The sequence below is a fragment of the Fundulus heteroclitus genome, chromosome 11 (genome assembly GCF_011125445.2).
Source record: "Fundulus heteroclitus isolate FHET01 chromosome 11, MU-UCD_Fhet_4.1, whole genome shotgun sequence".
NCBI lineage: Eukaryota > Metazoa > Chordata > Actinopteri > Cyprinodontiformes > Fundulidae > Fundulus > Fundulus heteroclitus.
The window spans coordinates 33,163,807-33,188,084 of record NC_046371.1 but is presented as its reverse complement, the minus strand read 5'-3'; the positions used below and the strand labels follow the sequence as shown (position 1 = coordinate 33,188,084).

Here is a 24,278-nt window from a genome sequence, read left to right as displayed (position 1 = left end):
TGCAGTAACAAAAATCAAACACAATCTGAAGTATAGAGAATATATATGAACACGGTATAAAGAAGCAGACTGATTGAGACCATAATGCAATGGCATAATGAGTAGAGTGCATTGGATGTGGGAGTAAATCTTATTTTCATTTTATGTTTATAATATGTACATGTCACAGGTGGGAGTGATGTACAAATGCACATACAAATGCATACATCTCCACAGTGTGATAAGTACAAAGAATGAAAATGCTAGAAAAAATGTGTATTATATCTAGTGTGATGTACATAAGGTAGGTGGATTTGGTATACGGTATATACAGTATGACCAGTGTGATAATATTGTAAGGGGAACCTGGAGCCCGGTAGCAGGGCACCTTATCTGACATGGGTCTCCTCCTCTCTGCAGCTGCTGAGAGAGCTGGTTACGAGAAGCTGGCTCAGCTGTGATTTTTAGAACTTTAGACTTACTTTATTGTCATTTTGTATGTACAGAGTGCATACAAAACTAAATTTCGTTGCATACAGCTTACGACAATGTAATGAGATTGCAATTGAAATAAAAACATTACAATATAAAGTGCAGCAGTTATAAGAATGTACAGTGCAGGAGAAAAACTGTTTTTTAAAAAGTGTGCAGAAGAATGTTCCACCATGTTTATAGTGCAAAAATAGTAGTGCAAAAAAGGCATTCATTTGGAAAGTTCACTGTTGGCAGTGCAAGATAATAATGGTGCAAAAATGCAGTAAATGTTCAGTTGTGTACTTTTAAATTCAAATTAATTGTAAAAGTTCAGCAACGCTGGCAGTGCAAAATAATGATACGAAATGGCCATAAAGTTCAGTTCTGTGCATATGTGATGCAGAGTCTAGTTTAGAGTTCAACAGTCTGATGGCAACGGGGAAAAGCTGTTGCACAACCTGGTGGACCAGCAGTGGATACTGCGAAGCCTCTTCCGAGAAGGCAGCAGGGAGAATAGTCCATGGTGGGGGTGTGAGGGGTCACTGATGATGTTACGGGCTTGGGACACGCAGCGCTGAGATGAAATGTCCTTAATGGAGGGAAGAGAAACTCCGATGATCCTATCTGCCGTCCTAAACACTCTCCTCACGTTCCTCTAGTCAGAAGCGCTGCAGCCTTTACACCACACAGAGAGACAGCTGGTAAGAATGCTCTCTATGGTGCTCCTGTAGAAGGTGTTCAGGATAGGCGGGGGCAGGTGGTCTCTCCTCATCCTCCGCAGGAAGTACAAGTGCTTCTGTACCAGGTGAGGTTGTCTGTCTGTGATGTGAAACCCCAGGAATTTGGTGTTGCAGACCACCTCCACAGCTGAGCTGTTGATGAGCAGTAGAGCGTAGTGAGACCGGTTCTTCCTGAAGTCGACGATCTCCTTTGTCTTCTCCACGTTCAGGATCAGGCTGTTGTCTCTGCACCAGCCCACCAGCTGCTCCACCTCCTCTCTGTAGTCCCGGTCATTGTCATCTCTAATCAGGCCCACCACCGTTGTGTCATCTGCAAACTTCACAATGTGATTGGGGGTGAACCTGGGGACACAGTCGTGTGTCATCAGAGTGAACAGCAGGCGGCTCAGGACGCAGCCCTGAGAGCAGTTTCGCCGGTAGGCAAACTGGAAAGGGTTGAATGTTGGGGGGAGTCTGGAGACGATGTGTTATTTTACCAGCCTTTCAAAGCACTTGATCATGATGGGAGTCAGTGCAATAGGCCGGTAGTCATAAAATGAGGTGACTTGAGGTTACTTTGGCTCCGGAATGATGGAGGCAGACTTAAAGCATGCTGACACTGTGGCTTGATCCAGCGTGGTGTTAAAAATGTCTGTAAGGACACCAGCCAGCAGACCTTCACACTCCTTGAACACCCACCAAGGTATGTTGTTGGGCCTGGGGCCTTCAGCGGGTTGACTCTTCTCAGGGTCTTTAACACTTTGGCTGTGTCAAGGCAGAGTGCCTCCTCTTCCTGATGGGGAACAGCTTTCACTGCTGGAGTGCTGTTTAGTGCTTACCTGACTCCGCCAGATAGATTTGCTCCGCATATCCATCTGGAAACCTTCCGTTGAAGTAATTTTGGGAAGGGGCGAAAATACTGGTTAGCTGATTGGCCTATGTTGGTGATAGACGGGCCAAATAAACCAATCAGATTCCTCGTCGCTCTGTTACGAGCGACGACGAAAACACAACCACAAGCCAAGCTACTCTTGCTGCTGCAGGTAAAGGCTCGTTAGCTCAGCAAAGAAATACTCTGTAATTCCGATAAAACTTGCTCGATAGCAACGCTAACGCTAGTTTCATCGGCTGAAGCCGCCATGTTCTTTAGGCTGAACTGTCGCGCTTCTCGTTGCATCACACCTCAACCCGCCTCAAAGCCAACGCTGATTGGACGTTCGTTTGGTGAACGGCTCCAAATTTTCTTTAACGGAGAGTAGCCAGACTGATCTGCGAGTGAAACCTTGAAAGCTCGCGAGATCAGGATGGTCTCACGAGGCTAGTTTAGTGCCTCAAACTTCCCAAAGAAGTTATTTAGTCTGTTAAAGAATTCAGCATCAACTTCAACCACCGGGGGGGAGGGAGTCCACTCCACTTCGCTAACCTGATGGCACGGTAAAAGTTGGCTCTCGCTGTCCTCAGTGCCACCTTGTCGCCAGACTTGAAAGCTGAGTTCCATGCTCTTAGTGTTTGTCGAACCTCCTCAGTCACCCAGAGTCGGTTGGCTCGGGTGATGATGTTCTTAGTGGTGCTGACGTCCTCAGTGCATTTGTTGATGTAGGCTGACACAGTCATGGCATACTCATCAATGGTGATCTTGTTGTCATGTGTTGCTGCAGCTTTGAACATGTCCCAGTCAGAGCACTCAAAACAGACCTGGAGTGCCTCCATGGCCCCCTCAGTCCACATCCTCAACTGCCTCATTGTAGGTTTTGCTCTGATCAGCAGGGTCTTCTATGCAGGAATTAACATAAATAGAAAGTAATGGATAAATAATTGGTAAGTGGTAGCCACTAAACAGATGACTGAATATAGGCAGATATACTGGGTTATTGCACAGGTTTTTATTTTTTTAACTCAGCGAGAGGATGGAGGGACTGCATAGTGGTGCAGTGGGTATGAGGAGAGGAACCAAGAGAGAATGAGTCAGGAAGGTGTAGTCGGGGCTGTTCATCAGGAGCGTAACGTGAGCCATGGTGAATTAATAGAGTCACTGGGGGGATTACAGTCTCTCTCTCTCTCTCTCTCTCTCTCTCTCTCTCTCTCTCTCTCTCTCTCTCTCTCTCTCTCTCTCTCTCTCTCTCTCTCTCTCTCTCTCTCTCTCTCTCTCTCTCTCTCTCTCTCTCTCTCTCTCTCTCTCTCTCTCTCTCTCTCTCTCTCTCTCTCTCTCTCTCTCTCTCTCTCTCTGAGTGCATACTGGGAGTTTGTTGGTGGAGAGTGTGGCTGAGAGTTTGTGAGTAATCTCAAACTTCTTTTTTCTTTTCTAACTGTTTACTGTATGATTGTTTGATAATTGTTAGTTTTGTTTTTGTCACTCTAAGTTACTGTGCATTTTGTTGCTTAGGGGGGCGATAGGCTGTGTTTCTTGACAGGGATGGCGTCCTCGGTGGCGCCGTCCCTGTCTCTGAAGCATGGGGTGAGGATAATGCCTCAGCCCAGCACCACGGTGGAGCAGGTGCTGCTCGCGGTAGGAGAACAGGTGGGGCATGGAAACATCTCGTATGCCTCACGCATGAATAAGGCGGTGGTTGTGTTTTTGAAAAAACTGGAATTTGTTAGTCAACTCATAGAAAGCGGGCTTGTCTTTAATGATGAGTTTTTTCAGGTTTCCCCGCTGGCGGTTCCTTCGGTACGGATCACCGTATCTGGTGTTCCCCTGTTTATTTCCAACGAGGCTCTGGAGACAGAGCTGAAGCGTTTTGGGAGATTTGCGAGCGGGTTCTGGGTGGTGAGTCTGGGCTGTAAGGACGCCAAACTGAAACACATTCAATATTTGCAGAGACAAGTGTTCATGTTTCTTGATTCTCCAACTCAAACACTGGATGTCTCGTTCCGTGTTAAACATGAGCAAGGACACTACATGGTGTATGCCAGCTCAGGTAACATGAAGTGTTTTGAGTGTGGAAATGTGGGCCACAAGCGGGTGGCGTGTCCCCACAGACATCGCACCGCTGGTGCTGTGGCGGAGCGCGCCGCGGATGCGGCGGGGCCCGCGGCGGCTGCTGCGGCAAAGGACAGCGGGGAGGGGAGCAGTGGACAGTGGACGCTGGCCGAGGCTGCTCCCCGTGATAATGCTGAGATAGACAGCTGCTCTGTGGTAGGAACTGACGGTGAAGGTGGTGGTGATAGTGGCTCCGTGGCTGGGACCGAGGGTGATGGTGGCCTCCAGGTTAGTACAGACAGTGCTGTAGGTGAAGAGGAGGCTGTGGTCAGGACAGTGTAGAGGGCGGATGACCTGGGGAGGTCAGAACAGGATGCAGGGTGTGCTGCTGTACAGGATGTAGAGCTGCTGCAGGTCAGCCCTGACAGTGAGCTAGATGATCAGGTGAAATCTGCTCGTGGCCATGGTGACATAGACTGTGAATCTGACTCTGATAGTTTCTCTATAGCCGACAGTTACTCTCAGAGTGTTGATTTGTATTCTCTGGAGGAGATTAATGGCTTCCTGGATGACACTTTTGGAAAAAAAGTAAACGTCAAAGAATATTTTCCTGATGTGGATAAATTTATACAATCAGTCACTACATTGCAGAGAGGAGTTGGTTTTGATTTACTGGACAGCAAGAAATGTTTTCGTCTCAAGAAGCATGTTACTGGTCTAAGAAAAACTTTTAAAATGACAAAGAACAAAATGTCAAAGAAAATGAAACTTTAAAAAAATAAAAGGTACTATGATCATACATCACTGGGTGTTTCGACTCTGTTGGTTTTCTCTGCTGGTCTATCTCTATTCTCCTTACATGCAGGGTCTAAGAGTGGCCTCGTTAAACATAAATGGGGGTAGAGATGGAAAAAGGAGAGCTATATTAACGGACGTCATCACACAGAAAAGACTGGATGTAGTTTTCTTACAAGAAACCCACACTGATAGTACGAATGAAATAGATTGGGGCTTATGGTGGGGAGGGCAGCATGTCCTTAGCCATGGGACAAATCTAAGTGCAGGAGTCGCCATTTTGCTTTCCTCTAAGTTAAATGTAACTGTTACATCCAGCACAGAGGTGGTGAAAGGCATAGTCCTTATGGTGAGAGGCGAAGTAGAGGGATTTAGCTTCATTTTCATTAATATGTATGCACCAAACCAAGGCCCTGAGCGGGAAGGAACTTTTAAAATAATGAAAGAAGAACTAAATAATATTGGTACAGGAGAGTTTATTGTATTGGGTGGTGATTGGAACTGCTGCACTGACTTTACATTAGATAGGACTGGAGAGGAGCCACATATTCAGTCCTCCTTGTTTCTGTCTCATGTATTAAAAAAATGATTTGGTAGATGTGTGGAGAATAAAACACCCATCAGATAGGCAGTCCACTTGGGTCAAAATATCAGATGGAAGAGTAAGTGCAGCTAGACTAGACAGATTTTATCTACCTGCTTCTTTTACTGCAGGAGTTTTTAGCTGTCAGATCCTCCCAGTTGTTTTTACAGACCATCATTTAGTCTTAATGGAGCTGGTTTTTTCTCCCACTGGAAAACCAAAATCTTTTTGGCGTTTTAATGTTAAATTATTAAATGATCTTAATTTTTGTGAAAATTTAAAAAATTTTTGGGCCTACTGGAGATCCCAGAAAGATGATTTTCTTTCCCTGGCTCATTGGTGGGAGGTAGGAAAAGCCCAAATCAGGGTGTTTTGTCAGGAATATACAGCCAGTGTAACAACAAACGTAAAGAGAGCTGTGCAGGAGTTAGAGGACCACATAAGAGACTTGGAGAATGCTCTACAAGGAGATCAGCAAAATGATCTTTTACAATCAAAAAAACAGGAGCTAAACTCTTTTCTGCAGGAGAGAGCTAAAGGGGCTTTAGTCCGAGCACACTTCACCAGACTACAGAACATTGATGCACCAACCACGTTCTTTTTTAATCTGGAGAAGTTGGTTGCAAGCACTGTCCATGATGCTATGACTCTGAACTGGCTACAAGCACTGATGAGCATGTCATGCCCACACAGCTGCTGCTGGTGGGACAATTGGTGGTAGATGCAATTTCTTGACTATGCTCACACACAGAGACGTAGTACTTTTCAATGGATATTGTGATTCAGATAGATGCAGTTTTAGCTCTCTCTTTCTTTCTCTCTCTCTCTCACTCACTCAAATTTGCTGCGTAAATTGTAAGCCAAACTCAGATTTTGGTACATGAAATAAACAAAGTGAGAACACACGCACACAGGTAGATTATCAAAGTTACGTCCATGAATCCACCTGGATAGTCTTTGTAGACATTTGGCCAATCTGAGTGTCTCTTTCTTTCTCTTGCTCCAGGCTGAGCCATCGATGCACCTGAAAATCCTCAGGTGCACACAACATGTTGTGGATGTTGTGTGTAACGTTATTGCAATTTAATTCAAATCATGTTATAAATGTATTTCCATAACATGTGTTACGATGGTTGTGGGATTGTAACTGCAACTGTCTGTCTCTGTGTTGCAGGGCAACACAGAGACAGACAGGATTCTAAAGTTTATAATGAACTTCTGTCTTTTGACTGCTCGCCAATTACTAAAGTTGGGGATGCCTGGGATGAGGAACTGGACTTAAACTGGGAAGATGACTGGTGGGATGCTGCTCTTAAGACAATTCAAACAAGCTCATTCTGTGCCCGTCTGACACTCACACAGTTTAAATTACTGTTTAGACTCCATTTTTTTAAAGTTCGACTGTCACAAATTTATCCCAGTATCGCAGACAAATGCGACAAATGTTATGCCTCACCCCTTATTTTAGACAGCATGGTATTAATTTCCACTGTTATGCTGATGACACTCAGTTATATTTATCCATAAATCCTGATGAATTCAATCAATTACTTCGACTGCAGTCATGTCTTGATGACATCAAAACCTGGATAACTTTAAATGTCCTGCTTTTAAATTCTGACAAGACAGAAGTTGTAATCTCTGGATCAGAGTCCTCAAAAATAAACTTCTTAATCAATCACTTAATCTGGATGGCATTAAATTGGCCTCTGGTAATAAAGTAAAAGATCTTAGTGTTATTTTTGACCAAGACATGTCATTTAAATCCCATATTAAACAGGTTTCCAAACTAGTCCATGCATTTCTTACTTCAAGGCTGGATTATTGTAATTCTTTACTATCAGGAAGTCCACAAAATGCAGTTCAAAGTCTTCAGCTGATCCAAAATGCTGCAGCAAGAGTTCTGATGAAAATCAACAAGAGGGATCATATTTCTCCTATTTTAGCTTCCCTTCATTGACGTCCTCTTAAATCAAGAATAGAATTTAAAATTCTCCTTCTCACATATAAAGCCCTTAATAATCAAGCTCCATCTCATATATTAGAGCTCTGATTACCCCCATGTTATATATTTTATAGATTATAGGTTATACATCAAGTTAATCTAATTTTAAACAACCTTAATCCCATATCTGCTCAAACTGACTGACAATGAATCTAATTTGGGTCTTCCACAAATTAGCAACCACAAAAGCTTTACAGCCAAAACGTTTTTATTAAACCTATATAATAATAATATACTGTATGTTATGATAATAATATATCAAATATAATATATTATATCATATATTATTAAAATACAACAAGTTGGTCCAACATTTTGAGATTATTAGACTTGTATTTTTCCCACCTCCTCCTCCAGTTTAACCACTTTAGCCTGAGCATTGTTCAGTGCTTGGTCTCTGATCTCAATGTGTCTCCTTTGGTCATCTGCAGTTGAACGCAGCCCATTCAGCTCCATCTCAAGTTTCTCTTTCTCCCGCAGAATTTCTTTATCTGAAAGCACAATAGAACATAAGAACATATATGGTCATGCCAAAAAAGGTAAAAAACAAAACAACTGGACTTTTTTCTAAAGTTTGAAGTTAGATAACATGCAAATTGCTTTAATTTGCATGTTATCTAACCAACATGCAAATTGAAACAATTTGCATGTTATCTAAGCCATAACAACGCCTTTGTTGGGCAATACTATAAAGCTTGGAACTCCACACTACTCCAAACGTTTTGAATTGAGAAAGCTTTCTGGAAGGGAAGCAAAACGTCTTCAAACTTCGGAATTAAGTCCAGTTGTTTTGTTTTTTTAACTTTTTTGGAATGAGCATGACCTGGATGACTGAGAATCTTCACCACCAATATATGGTCACGCTAATGACAAAGCACCATTCTATTTAACTCTTAAGTGTTTTGTGTATTTTGTATGCATGTGTGGTATGACTGGATTCTGAAATGGAACATAGAAACCACTGGGTCCTGCTTAAAAACGTTTTTTGTGCCAATCCATTGGCCCCAAGTCTCCTACCTGTGCTCTGATCAATTCAGTTCAACCTAATATTAAGAGCCAAGAATCCAACACCTTTATTTATCGTTATGTTTAGCCATTATAAAGATTTGGTGAGACACCAGCTCAGAATGCCCACAGATTACATACAACATGCAGACACAAAAAGACAATGTTTTCACACGTTTTTTTAAGAACTTAGTTGATTCCACCAACAACACTTCCTGAGAAGCCTAAATTGTGCAAATAGTCTTTAGCATCTGATAAGACACGTTTGAATCAAAAAGACAGATAGCAGACCCTTTACCAACGATGTAAATTACTGAAAAATTGCATGATTGTATCAGACAAACACTCCCTGAGAACTCTAAAAAGTGTGTAGATAGTCATTAGCAAAAATATAAGTGTTACAGTTGAAATTTTAAACTTACTTGTGCTCGAGACAAAAAAAGACTGGTAGCAGTCAGTTTACATGATAATGTAAAATGAATAAATTTTCAAGTTACAGAAGTGTGCAATTTGAATAGATTTCCAAACAAACACTCCCTGAGAGACTAAAGTGCGCAAATAGAAATTAGCATGTGAGCAGCTGTGTAAATAATTCTCATCAGATTAAGATCACGTGGAACTAGTAGTATGGTTGTAAACATGTAACTATGAACTGGGCTGGCAGTTTATTCGATTCTCAGCAGGGGTAATAGCCCTCACAGCTTTGGAAAATAAGCTCTTTTTAAGTCTATTAGTTTTTGATTTAATGTTTCTGAATCATTTACCTGATAGAAGTGGAATAAACTGCAATAGCTGGGTAGTTGGGATCTGTGGCTATACGTCTGGTACTTTTCTGGACTCATGCAGCATAAAATGTGTCTAGATCTTGTACACACCATCCCACAATCCCTTTTGCTGACCTCACCACTTGTGCTAGATCTTTTCTCTGCTGTGCAGTGCAGCTCCCATGCTACCCTGTCACGCTGAGACACAAGATGCTTTCTCTATAAAAGTTTATTAGCAGCTGGGTAAAAAGTCTAACCTGTTTCAGTTCACTGAAAAAGCTCATGTCCAATGACCTCCTTGGTCTTTCTGCTATTCAGGGTGAGGTTATTCCTGTGGCACCACTGTGTCAGGTTATGGACCTCTATAGTGGGTCTCATAATTGTTGGATATGAGACTCACCACAGTGGTGTCGTCCCCAACACCTTATATATCATAATGATTAATAAAAAAGGATTCAACAACAAACCCCCTAAAGACTTTTCTCAAGTTAAAAGAGGGAGAAAGAGAGAGAGGGAGAAAAAAACTTTGGTAGATAGGCATAGAGTAACAATAACAGAGCGCTGTGTGTGTGTGTGTGTGTGTGTGTGTGTGTGTGTGTGTGTGTGTGTGTGTGTGTGTGTGTGTGTGTGTGTGTGTGTGTGTGTGTGTGTGTGTGTGTGTGTGTCACTTACTCTGAGTAACCAGCTGGGAGATGGTTTTGCGATTGTCCTCAGAGCTATCACACTCCTTAGAGGCAAGCTGTTTATTGGCCGTCTCCATGCGCTCTTTGAAAACAGCAGCATAAAACACATGCATTATGACATCCAAAAATAAAAGTGTTAAAATATGTTGTGTTAAAAATTTGCTGAGTTTTTACCAGTCTTGTGACAAAGTAAACAAAAATGTAAAAAGAAAGGATTTGTTTTTGTTTCTTTTCCAGATGTGCTAAAATAACATGGTCAGATTTCTAGGTACCCATTAATCGATGGGTACTAGTCTTGTATGGCAAGAGGACTATCTCCAAGCTGCTTTATGTTCCCAAGACCACAGTTTTCAATATTATCAAAACCCTATAAAGTACATCCAGTTGTGGTAAATTTCACACGATAGGCATGAAGAAGAAATGCCAAGAAAACCATCCAAAACCATTTGAGATTAGTTTAAACCTATGTCACTTTGTTGTATTAGGAGCCCTAAGTCTGCTTCACAGAAGAAGACCCAAGATCGTAACTTTTCTAAACAGTTACCTTTTAATGGCTTTTGTGTTTTTTCCTAAGAAGTTTATAGTGTGACACGTACCGGTATGCGCGGAGCCCGCACAGTGTGCCTTAAGTATGCCTCGAGAACGCGCAAACCTCCACGGAGTTAACTATATCCGAGTATGTGGGGGTCTTTACATTAATGCACTTCTAGTTTCAACATTATAGTCAGGCAGTCATCATGTAGTGACACAGTGTACTGTAATGCTCCAAATATCCATTGAGAAGAGTTGCTTCGTTGCTTACCAAAATTGTGTCAGTAAGCACAACTTTAATCATATATAAAGGCACACCATCAATTTTTGAGAAGATTTAAGGATTTTAAATGCTCCTTATAGTCTGAAAAATACAGTATCCAGTTTAAACCTCACAGACTGCCACTATGGGTCACTGAGCAAGACTCTTACCCCAGGGTTCCACTGAATATGGAAACCCCGCAGTGCGGCTTGCGCCACGCTTTTGCAGCTGGTCGCAGCAACTCTAGGCAGTCAGAGCAGTTGTGACATGCACCGGGTGTACCGCAGTACATTTCTGAAGAGTCCCAGATACTCAGGTGCTTCTCTAAGATACGCAGCTGTTCTATTTTTTTACGTTAGCTGCACCAACTCCACTTCAATCTGAAGCTGAATGGATCGTTCAGGCAGAAAGTCAGTTGATGAAAAGCAAAGTGGATCCGGTCGATTTTACCAGTAAAAGACCACATATCCAGACATTGGATCACATTTTACTCTGAAACCTATTAGCTCTCCCTGTAGTGAGAGGATGCTGGCGCGTTTTCGCTGCTGCTTCACACTCCTTGCAAAATGTCAGACACAATCAAACTACTCACTATTTCTGGACTATGTTCTGCTTTGGTCACCTGCTGGACTGTGGAATGTGCTCTGCTTTGGTCGCTTCCTTATTGTTTGTCACGCTATTTCATTGTCCTGCTGTGACCTCGGTCAAGCTAGCTTGACATTTCTGAAGGCTCCACAAGGGCAGCTACGCCAGCCAAGCTGAGTGGAGGCCCCACTTCCCCATGCTGCATTCCCCGTCTCCACATGCTGCTGCCCTGCAGGGCTGAGCTTCACAGGCCTGAGACCCGCATAGGACCCAGAGCCGTTTCCCCACGGCCACGTTTCGCCTAGTCGTATAGCCGCATGACACTGATCAGATGACCAGCCTTTATCCTCCCTGCTTCATATATATATATATATATATATATATATATATATATATATATATATATATATATATATATATATATATATATATACACACACTACCGTTCCATAGTTTGGGGTCACATTGAAATGTCCTTATTTTTGAAGGAAAAGCACTGTACTTTTCAATGAAGATAACTTTAAACTAGTCTTAACTTAAAAAAATACACTCTATACATTGCTAATGTGGTAAATGACTATTCTAGCTGCAAATGTCTGGTTTTTGGTGCAATATCTACATAGGTGTATAGAGACCCATTTCCAGCAACTACCACTCCAGTGTTCTAATGGTACAATGTGTTTGCTCATTGGCTAAGAAGGCTAATTGATGATTAGAAAACCCTTGTGCAATCATGTTCACACATCTGACAACAGTTTAGCTCGTTACAGAAGCTACAAAACTGACCTTCCTTTGAGCAGATTGAGTTTCTGGAGCATCACATTTGTGGGGTCAATTAAACGCTCAAAATGGTCAGAAAAAGAGAACTTTCATCTGAAACTCGACAGTCTATTCATGTTCTTAGAAATGAAGGCTATTCCATGTGAGAAATTGCTAAGAAATTGAAGATTTCCTACAACAGTGTGTACTACTCCCTTCAGAGGACCGCACAAACAGGCTCTAACCAGAGTAGAAAAAGAAGTGGGAGGCTGCGTTTTACAACTGAGCAAGAATTTAGTACATTAGAGTCTCTAGTTTGAGAAACAGACCCATCACAGGTCCCCAACTGGCATCTTCATTAAATAGTACCTGCAAAACACCAGTGTCTACAGTGAAGATGCGGCTGCGGGATTCTGGGCTTCAGGGTAGAGTGGCAAAGAAATAGCCATATCTGAGACTGGCCAATAAAAGAAAAAGATTAAGATGGGCAAAAGAACACAGACATTTGACAGAGGAAGACTGGAAAAAAGTGTTGTGGACGGATGAATCCAAGTTTGAGGTGTTTGGATCACAAAGAAGAACGCTTGTGAGACACAGAACAAATGAAAAGATGCTTGAAGAATGCCTGACGCCATCTGGTAAGCATGGTGGAGGTAATGTGATGGTCTGGTGTTGCTTTGGTGCTGGTAAGGTGGGAGATTTGTACAGGGTAAAAGGGATTCTGAATAAGGAAGTCTATCACTCCATTTTGCAACGCCATGCCATACCCAGTGGACAGCACTTGACTGGAGCCAATTTCATCCTACAACAGGACAATGACCCTAAACACACCTCCAAATTGTGCAAGAATTATTTAGAGCAGAAGCAGGCAGCTGGTATTCTATCGGTAATGGAGTGACCAGCGCAGTCACCAGATCTGAACCCCATTGAGCTGTTGTGGGAGCTGCTTGACCGTATGGTACGCAAGAAGTGGCCATCCAACCAATCCAACTTGTGAGAGCTGCTTCTGATAGTGTGGGGTGCAATTTCTCCAGATTACCTCAACAAATTAACAGCTAGAATACCAAAGGTCTGCAATGCTGTAATTGCTGCAAATGGAGGATTCTTTGACGAACGCAAAGTGTGATGTAAAAAAAATCTTATTTCAAATACAAATCATTATTTCTAACCTTGTCAATGTCTTGACTCCATTTTCTATTAATTTCACAACGTATGGTGGTGAATAAGTGTGACTTTTCATGGAAAACACAAAATTGTTTGGGTGACCCCAAACTTTTGAACGGTAGTGTGTGTGTATATATATATATATATATATATATATATATATATATATATATATATATATATATATATATATATATATATATATATATATATTAGGGCTGGGCAAGTTAACGCGTTAATTTCGCGTTAATTCATTAGACTATTAACGGCGATATTTATTTTATTGCGCATTAACGCATGTTGCTCACATGCTTTCAGTCAGTGTCAGTCAGCACGCGCGCTGACTGCAGCGCGCTCACGGCAGCACTCTGCTGCTCCCCCTCCCCTCTCGTACATGGCTCAGCGGCGCCAGCCAATCGGCACGCAGGCTCAGTCTGGCCCGCCCACTCAGCTCTCACACAAACTCAACACACAAACAATCGCGTTGCTGAGAGAGACCGCAGCAGCGGAAAAACATGAACAGGGAAAGTAGCACCGTTTGGCTTTATTTTAATACCGTAAATGAAATCAAGCTGTATGTTTTGTAAAAAGCCGGTTAATTTTAGTGGAAACACAACAAATTTATCTAAGCACGTGAAAAAACATGAGCAAGAAAACGTCGAGCCACAGAAACGGAGAGAGGAGATGAAACTTCTGTTATTGCCCCGACAGACCCACAGACGTCACTGACTGAGGCATTTCAGTCCTCCATGGAACATCCAGGTAGATCAGTGGTCATCTTCAGCAGCACTTCATGTTAACTTTCAAAGTAGATATTATCTATCATATGTTACTGGAGCCCACACAGAAAATGTAATTAAGACCTTGAAAGAACCCAGTACATATATTAAAAAGTGTTATTTAAGATAAGATAACATTAGCTAATTCTTTTTTATTTCCCACGACGGGGAAATTTATAGGATTAAAGCAACAGGCAGGTGCACACATCACAGACAAAATTACATAAGGATTGAAAGATATAAGAGGTGGATTAGCGAAAAAACACTGAACATAACATTATTATTATTATTATTATTATTATTATTATTATTTAATTGTATTAATAAAATAAAAACCACAAAACCCAAAAGGTCAACAGTTTCATGATACATCAAGCTTAGGGACTGGCTAATATACAGCAGGTCAAAAAAGGCCATATTTTGGCTGCAGTGCTTGCTGTTCTCTTATGAAGAAAAGATCAACTAGTGCACTAAATTCAGTAGATGGGTTGAAAATATCCAGTATAAAATACAGAGATTCCCAGGGCATGAAGTATACAGTTAAGTTGACTTTTTGTGTGTGTGTGTGTGTGTGTGTGTGTGTGTGTGTGTGTGAGAGTGTGTGTGTGTGTGTGTGTGTGTGTGTGTGTGTGTGTGTGTGTGTGTGTGTGTGTGTGTGTGTGTGTGTGTGTGTGTGTGTGTGTGTGTGTGTGTGTGTGTGTGTGTGGTGGCGGCAGGTGTATAGGGGGGGCCCAAAAAGACTGCGTTGTCCCGGGCCCTAGCAAAGCTGTCAGCTGGCCTGGTTGTAACCAATGCCAAGTTAAACTTTCTTATCACCGGAGCACCTTGAGCTTAACATATCACTTAATTGCCAAACACACTGTAGACATCACCAAACAATTCAATGACTCAGAGAAGCTAACCAATGTAATGGCGAAGTGGATAGCTACTGTAGACCTTTTTTGTGCTTCACACTTTGGTATTGAACATAAAATGGTAATGCTGCTCCCTGCTGTTACCTCAGAAATAGCCTGTTTTTGGTAGATTTTTTTCCCCATAAAGAGAATTTCCTGTCAGTGGCAATAAGCTTTAATTTATTATTATTGCTATTTTTTGTTTTACATGTTTAAGTTGAGCTTTACACTAAATATGTATTACTGATAAGTACTACAAATGTTACAACACTTTTGTTCATATGGCAGCAGAACATTAATTAATAAAAAGTGCTCTTTACACTACTTTTGTAGTTCATTGTTGGAGTTTGCGCATACAATGCGATTAATCGCGATTAAAGATTTTAATCGTTGCCCAGCCCTAATATATATATATATATATATATATATATATATATATATATATATATATATATATATATATATAATTTATTTATTTTTCTTTGTCTTCACACAGTAGAAAAGCTACCCTCCGAAGAACAGGCACGCAGGGGCTTTGGTTTGAAGTCCAAAAACATCCCTAAGATGTTTTAGAAGCTACCACCCAAATCAGAAATTGATTTTAGATGGCCCCCTAGCAATCTCATAAAGATAGCTTAAAAGCCGCTTTTCCAATCAGAGAGACCGTATGGATAAAGTAAAGGAAACTGGCCAAAGGAAAATATATATAAATAAATAAAAAATAAAGAAAATAAATATAAATAAAAAGGGGGGGGGGAATAAGATTAAAAAGTAAACCGGAAACGGAACTGCGTGGGGGAAGGGTTTCCTTGGGGACCGACTAATGCATTTCCATTGTGTATAAACCACTGAGCTATATAATACACTAGAGTGCTGATTTTGCCGAAAACTGAAGTCACTGGCCGCCATCTTGCTACTCCCTACTCTCACAGAATCCCATAGGATTTGCTTGCATAACAAGCAGTTTTCTGGCTGAGTGAAAACGTTTCACAGGTAATTCTACAGTCAGTGGATGTACTAACACTATCAACTACTAGGAAATTAGGTGCTGAAATATTTTACATGTTATTCATATTAAATATATATATATATATATATATATATATATATATATATATATATATATATATGTATATACAAGTATGTGTATATGTATATAGGTATATATATGTATACACATATGTAAATATATGTTTTTGTATATTGTTATTTATATATTTATAAATGTTAAACATATATATTTAAATTAATAAAAAGCAAAATATTTCAGCACATGACTTTCTCAGTACTTGATATTTTTACAACATAACATAAAAGTATATGGCATTTGACATTTTAAAAGTCTTAAGCCCCCCCCCCGAACATGAGAAAATCCTCGTTATTCGATGCTGTAGCGCACATTGAGATAGGATTTTTGGGGTTTCTTAAGCTGTAAGCCATAATCAGCGATATTAAAACAATAAAAGGCTTGCTATATTTCAGTTGATTTGTAATGAATCCAGAATGTATGACATTTCATGTTTTTTAATTGCATTACAGAAAATAAAGAACTTTATCACAATATTCTAATTTTCTGAGACAGTCCTGTAGATACATTTTTTGGAAACCCCAAATAACCACAAACATTTGCCTAAAAACTTCCAAGAGGAAAAAGGAGAGACGCATTTCAAATTACATGTCCGGCCCAAATTAAATTGATACACGAAGATATTAACATGGCTTGAATGAAAAATATCTCAGGGTTCTTAGAAATAACTGGAACGAGGGACAAGCCTTCATAAAGGCTTTTGGCTTTTTTGTTTGGAGCTTAATTATGGAGCACAGTAAACCAGAGGCGTTGGGGCTGTATTCTAACCTGGCTCTGCCAGATAGATTTGCTCCGCATATCCATCTGGAAACCTTCCGTTGAAGTAATTTTGGGAAGGGGCGAAAATACTGGTTAGCTGATTGGCCTGTGTTGGTGATAGACGGGCCAAATAAACCAATCAGATTCGTCGTCGCTTACGAGCGACCACAAGCCAAGCTACTCTTGCTGCTGCAGGTAAAGGCTCGTTAGCTCAGCAAAGAAATACTCTGTAATTCCGATAAAACTTGCTCGATAGCCACGCTAACGCTAGTTTCATCGGCTGAAGCCGCCATGTTGTTTAGACTGAACTGACGCGCTTCCCGTTGCGTCACACCTCAACCCGCCTCAAAGCCAACGCTGATTGGACGTTCGTTTGGTGAACGGCTCCAAATTTTCTTCAACGGAGAGTAGCCAGACTGATCTGCGAGTGAAACCTTGAAAGCTCGCGAGATCAGGATGGTCTCACGAGGCTAGCTGTATTCAGGGTTACACTATTAAAATGCACTGAGCTTGTATTTGACAATGGATTCATGACAGCTGTGGAAATACCAGATTAAAGGCTCTTTATATTGTGATTTTAGAATATTAATAGAATGACAAACAGCATATGAGGAGAATATGACAGATTAATTGCATGATTTTTTTATTTAATACATGTATAAAATGCAGGTAGAATGTGTACTTTGGCTCTAATCAAAACTGTATAAAATTGAACTGGATATGATGGGTTTCTTTTTTTTAAGGGAGAATTTTTACTAAGAATTTACTGCTGCTAAGAGAGGAATTTTGACGAGCCTCAAGATGTCGAAAGGCCACATTAAGCACGTCATCTATTGCACAATCAGTTTATGTTGTCATGTTGCGCTGGGCTGAGGTGATCCGCGGAGGGACAGTTTGGCCTGAACAGAGATAAAAAGATATGATAAAACAAATCTGACCAGAAGTTAAACCCAGGTAGAGATTGCTCGGCTGGCTTGGTGTGTTATGGCCTTGATGGGCTGGAGATAGAAAAAATTTTCAGATGATGTCCACAGGAGAGGTGAAAGGGAATTTCTAATAATTATTGAAGGACACCAAGTGTCTGCAATCAGATAAGTTAAATGTAGCCTGGACGCTTAGATTGTAAATACACGAAAAGGCTTACTGCTTAGAGGATCTTGTGTTTTTATTTATAGAGTTGTGGTCTGTTAAGCATGATGGTCCAATGATGTTCTAGCACGGAGTTTCTGGTCCTGGCGAAATGATGGGAGCTTCAGATCTGAAGGGTTAAAATTCAGTTTTTTTCTGTATAGCTTGTTATTGATCTTGGTTTTGCTTTAGGGTAGTGTTGTCGATGTGCTGAAATTGCGGGGGGAAACTAACCATTGCAAAAAACACAAGAAATTTATAAACTTAAAGAAAAAATCATTGTTTTTGCTGATGAATAATGATGTCAGACAAAGTGTAAATCAAGTCACTTTAAAAGTTTCACCCTAGACCAACTGAGATTTGGAACATTGTATATATTCAAAAGCATTAATAACTAAATTTGCATGGTCAAGGGGACCAGAAAGAAATAAGTTAATAATCTATGTATTGAGACAAACATAATTGTGCTCCTTGGAAAACATATTTTCGTTGTTTATTTTTGTATTTTGGTTGTTTCTTTGTTACATTTTTATTTGCTTTTATTTTTGGCATTTCCAGTAATGTGACTATAGGGTAGGACCCGCGTGACGTCAGCGCTACATCCGGGTCCCGCGGGTAGGCAAAAACAGTACTGTTCTCGTCTACTACATGACAAAACGGGTGATTTAGAGCGTACTTTTACTTCGTTTATTTTTGGATTCTAAACAATGCCTACGACTTGTTGTGCTCCCGGTTGCACAGAGAGGCATTCCAAATCGTTGGATGTACGTTTCTGCCGTTTACCGAAGGAGGAAGGACGAAGAAAGAAATTGATATTTTCAATGAAAAGACCGCAGGCAGACACTCCCAATGGACGGGGGGAGCCATCACACTACGACAGAATTTGCAGTCTACACTTCATCTCCGGTAAATACAACTTAATTCTGCTCTAGTCATTGTTCTACTTAAATAGCGGCGGAGGGGAGGTGGCCATCGCAACACGGGCCGGAGAATCGGTGTCAATGCTGCAGCAGCCGTTTTCTGAAGCAGCAGCAGCCGCTGCTGCTGCTTCAGACAACGGCGGCGGAGCAGGCAGCGACTGCTCCGCCCGTTCACGGGCTGCGGCAGCAGAAGCCAGTGGCTGCTGCGTAAACACTACACGGGCCGGAGAAGCCGCCGCTGCTGCTGCTAGCTGCTGTAGCCGCTGCTGCAAGCAGCTACAGCAGCTGCTGCTGCTATTACGCCCCCGTTCACGGGCGCTAGTACTTCTGTGTTTACGCTGCAATGTCGCCGACACCTACACCAATTTTAACAAGACAAAAACACTTTAATAATCCGTAGTGAAATTTATTTTTTTTAACCTACCGGGCGGGTCTTCCTCTTTGATAAGACGCTGCCTGTGTCCGACGCCGCTTTCTGCTGTTGCACAAACATGTGCACAACATCCATCCATCCATCCATTTTCTGACCGCTTAATCCCTCATGGCGTCGCGGGTGTTGCTGGAGCCTTTTTCCTGATATAAAATAATTGTAGCCGTCCAGTGGTTTCAGGGGCTTTCGTGCTCTCTCGTCTGTACTGGCCTGCTGTCTTTATAAGGCAGCTGTATGTCGCAGTACGGAACCCTTGGCCAGGATTTCACAGACTCGCTCCATCCCTTCAGGCTTTTGCTGTGTGGATCTGGCAATCTGATACCATCAACCATCAACTTACTCTTAAAACTATCTTGTAGTACGTTATCTAAAGAAGAAAAATACGTGGAGAACTCGTCAGTTTCTCTGTTTACGTCCGCCATTGTGTTCGCCTTTTGTCCGGCGCGCATGCGCGAAAAACCCGCATCAAAACAATAACAATGAACTACCCTATATTCAAGGTGTCATGGTTTCCAGATGTTTTGCCCACATGCAGATACGAACGGGAGACCAAACACAGTTTTAAGATGTTTATTTAAGAAAATCGCAGACAACAAAGACGAGGCTGCAAGTAGCCTAGGCGAGGACTGAACGTCGAAACGGGAGAGACTGCGAAGTGAGAGGAGAGAAATGACTAAAGGGCTTGAACCAGGAAATATGCCAGAAGGTACGCTGCTTACCATTAGCTGGGCAGAGCTAACCGGGGGAAGGAGTACCGAGGGAACTCCGTGAGCCTACCCTAGGTGGTGTTGGTGGCTAGTGGCTGGAGGGCGGCAGATGGAGCTGGCGAGGGATCCGGAGCGAGCCTCAACTGGCTGGAGCGACAGACGGTTTCACCAGAGTGCAGAGAGTTCAGAGAGCACCAGTGGAATCCGGGAGGGGAACCTCAGGCCCGACTTGGTAACACCAAGGGAGTATGAGGGGGAGAGCCAGAGCAGAATCTGAGCGAGGAAATTCCACTGGTCTGATCCTTCGGACGGGACTTCGAGACAGGTGAGTGCATCCAAGCACCAAAACTGTGACAAACAGGAGAACCAGGATTAGTAGGACAAAGGTAGGACGATAAAACTTCACAAACAGGTTCCAGGAGCTGGTCAGAGGCCACGTCGTACCACGACTGGTTTAAGGCTCTGGCATCTTCCGTCTGTCTTAGCTCTGCTTATGAAGCCAGAGGAAGCTGCCTCTGACGAGCCGCAGGTGTGGGACGCGCCCTCCAGCCATCAATAACCACCTGAGGAGTAGAATAGAGTAGGACAACACAGAGAACCCTGACACAAGGGAGTTCTACAGATAGTTTATAAAGTTTTAAAACCTTCCCAGGATCAGCCAAGAACTTAGAAACATCACGTTTAACACTAAAACACTAACAGGACCAGATTTTCTTTTGACTGCATGCCCTACCTAAATACTAACATAATAGCTTTTTCTGAGCTGATACTTCCAAATACAGGACAAGGATTCTAAAAGGCCACCTTTCTTCCAACAGAAGACTCTGAGAAGTGAGCTCTAGCAGGAGTACAGTAAGAAGTCATAATCAAATTTGGACATGAAGGGATAAACAGATAGGACAAAATTATGCTAAGTTTTAACCAACTTATGCCAGGTATTATTGAAATCTTCCAGAGGAGAAAGGTGGTGGCATTATCATTTTTGTTTGTTTGCCTTTCTACTGACCGGTATTAACACTTCTATCCTGCTTTCTGCTCTTTTCTTTGCAAAGAAACCTGGTCAATATAGTTGGAATGTGCTCTCTTTTTAGACATTTTCAGGTGCGAGTGAGCACCAAACGGTGCAGCAGCGGTCATGAAGGGCTGATACAGGGGGACACAGAAAAAGGTGATTCCATTGATTTCTGCCTAATCCAGTTTTTGATAAAGATTTTGGACAAATGTTAAGAATGTTTGCAGGAGCAGCATAAAGGTTTAACGGGGAAATATGAAACTACCAGGGTTAAGAAAATCTGTTTTATTTTTGATTGGATTTTATACAAAGAGGATGAATTCACTGTAAAATATTTTGCTTATTTAAATTTTAAAGGGATTCACACCTGAGGGAAAGGTGAAGACCTTTTATGTCTACTTTGTTTTGGAGGAAAACATTGTGTGTGAAATGTTTGCGATTGTTTTACTGTAATTGTTTTTCAATTTATGGACACTACACTATGGATGAAGAAGATGATCAATGATTTTACTAGACAATGTGATTTTGGAAAAATCCATATTGGCAAAATGCTGGAGTTCATTGTGGTTTCTGACACGACGATTGGAGAATGACGCTTCACGGACAATGCTGGTCAACTTGCATGACAAATAAAAGGGGACACCGCTAAGAAAATTTATTTGCACCATAATGTTAATTTACTTGATGGAAGCATAGAGCAGCTTAATAAATAATATTACCATAATCAAGTTTGACAACATATGAATATTGGTAATTGAAGCAACAAGTGTAATACATAGATGGGCCGTTTAAGCTTTAAAAGAAAGTGGGTAAGAAAAATGTACCCAATTCAGACGATATGGGGAAAAATAGATGCACATAAATGAGCAAAAAATATAAACAAGAAAAACTTGTGGGTGAGGGAGTTGAAGTGGGGATTACATCAACAGTTAAAAAGATAAAAGAATCAATGAATGAACGAGTGAGTAAATAAATTTTTCAATATAAGCAGAATACACTCTGAACTTTTACACTACCTGCTGATGCGAAGGAGAAATTGCAAACACCACATTTGCTGGATATTTTAAGCAGACTTGCAAATAAGAATCAAATAACTAGGATGCCGCCTTAATCTGCCACTCCGGCAGACATCAACAAAGTGCCACAACGGTCACGGGCTTAAATGGATAAAACTGCAAGATTAGAATAATGATATATTCTACTAACTAACATGGGTAAATTGGGGATTACAGCACCAGTGAAAATTGTTTGGAATTGCACGCAGTTACCTAAAAGATTTAAGGAGACTTAACATCTCTCCGCTCAAACGCAAATAACACAATAGTTCTCCTTTTAACCAGATATTAAAACATACTGATGAACGAATACACATATTATTGAGTTTAGCTAACTAATTGCCCAGGGGCCGTTGGGCCAGGATAAGTTTTGCTTTTGTTTTCGCGGCTCTAGTGGCTCGCTTTTGAGATTAGTAGGCTGACAGAAAGGGGGTGGAAGAGGGGGAGAGACATGTGGCAAAGGACCGCGGGTCAGAGTCGAACCCGAGTCGACCGCGTCCGTACGTGGGTCGCGCTACCCGCTGCGCCACCACCACGCCCCAAGGGCTAGGATAGTTTAATGATTATCCTCTTAAATACAGAAAAGAAACAAGGCCAATTAGATTAGTTGGATATTTTGGATCTGGTCAGGATAGTAGAGCGACTCCTGGATACAAGGTGATGATAAGAGGATAACAGCTTGAAAATTATATCAATACATAAAGGTTGAGGAACATCAGAGCTACGATAGCGGCCAACATTGTAACTCCTGCTGTGCAAGGAACATCTTGAACAGGACTATGCATGACTGCTTTGCTTTACAGATGATGGATTTCAACTGCACGGGGTCATGAACACTACCTGGACAGGTTGGCGTCCAGGAAACGCACCTAGAACACACTCTTGGACTTTAGAGGGAAGAACATTTAAATATGAGATTCAGCAGTTTGCATCTTGGGATAACTGGGGTCTAAAGCAAGACACTTAACAGGACATGAGCTAACATCCTGGGCTTACAACGATGCTTCATGATTCAGCCTATGGGAAGGCATGACCATAGTTTTGCTCAAAGTGGAAGTAGTGGAGAGACATTTCACACACAGGGGGTGTTGAGACACCCAGGACAATCTGCTGTGATTTAAAACTATTATGAATTTGTCACAGGTGGTGAAAGTGTCTGGATGGCCGAGACACTTGGAACCAGGTTGGACACAGGAAACGACGAGATGGTCTCACGGGGATTACCTAAAACCTACCACTGACTGTAAAGGTTTTTTGGCGTTTGCTGTGGTTGCCAAAAGAAGACGCATCAGAGAGGACTTTCTCTGTCCTGACCAGGTCCACACTCAAAACACAGATGTCCAATTACAAAGGTCTAGACAAATACGGGGCGCAGAGACGCTATCGTCAAATAATTTATTTAATCCACAGAGTAAACTGCAGCTACCAAGGCTGAACGGAGGATTAAAAGAGGCGCAAATTTAACCACAGGTGGTCGATATTTAAAGAGGTTGAAGGAACTGCACAATTTCTTCAATCATCACAATAGGCAGCGATTGATAATGATACGAAAATGCAAATTCTAGGGTTGGAGAAAACTTAATTTATTCACATGATTAATCTGCTGGAACAAGAAGTGGTGCTAACATAAAATAAGGATTTATGAATCACAGGGTGATGAAATTACACAGACACTGCTGCCTAATTTTGGGAGAACGGTAGGAAATGCAATGGTAATAATAATAGATAAATTAAAATGTAAGAAAATCACTGAGTAATGTCTGCTTAAATTTTTCAAGGTTTAGACTAAACACATGAAAACTGAGAACAGGATACTTAATAAAGGGCTGAATTGCATGAGGTTGCAAGTGTGATTGCTTGTATTATCAATGAAACAAGTGTTAGAAGAATGAAACACGTTTAAAGTCTTATTTTTTTATCTAGAGCTGTATGGGGCAGTTAAATGAACAGGGGGAGATGTTTTTAAAGAGAAACATAGGATTATTGTTCGCAGGATGATCTTACAATTCAAAGGTTTGTTTCAAACTCAGTGAAACAGGTATATAGAGTACAACCAGGGTTGAGTAGATAAACTGTCTGTTAAAACCAACAGAAATTATTAAAATAGGAAATTAAAGTGTTTAGAATTGCTCTTCGTTTTAGGCGAAAGGAGTATTCAATTAAAAGTAATTTGGCTTGATGCACGTCAAGCTGAAACTGAGTAACAGAACTACTTCCTGTCTTTAGGCTACCCCTACTTCCTGAATATCAACCAATTACGACTTTTCAAAATAGGACAAA

At 41.4% G+C, this 24,278-nt stretch overlaps 1 protein-coding gene across 5 annotated transcripts in view; it reads right to left on the bottom strand.

The window, feature by feature from the left end:
- amot (angiomotin) overlaps positions 1-24,278 on the bottom strand; it is a 184,842-nt gene that overhangs the window by 73,251 nt on the left and 87,313 nt on the right. For all 5 annotated transcript variants that reach the window (XM_036143411.1, XM_036143412.1, XM_036143410.1 and 2 more), the window contains 2 exons: positions 9,917-10,009; positions 7,821-7,966 (listed from right to left, as the gene is read on the bottom strand). In XM_036143411.1, the coding sequence (XP_035999304.1) occupies positions 7,821-7,966; positions 9,917-10,009 (239 nt within the window). The remainder of the gene's footprint in view (positions 1-7,820; positions 7,967-9,916; positions 10,010-24,278) is intronic.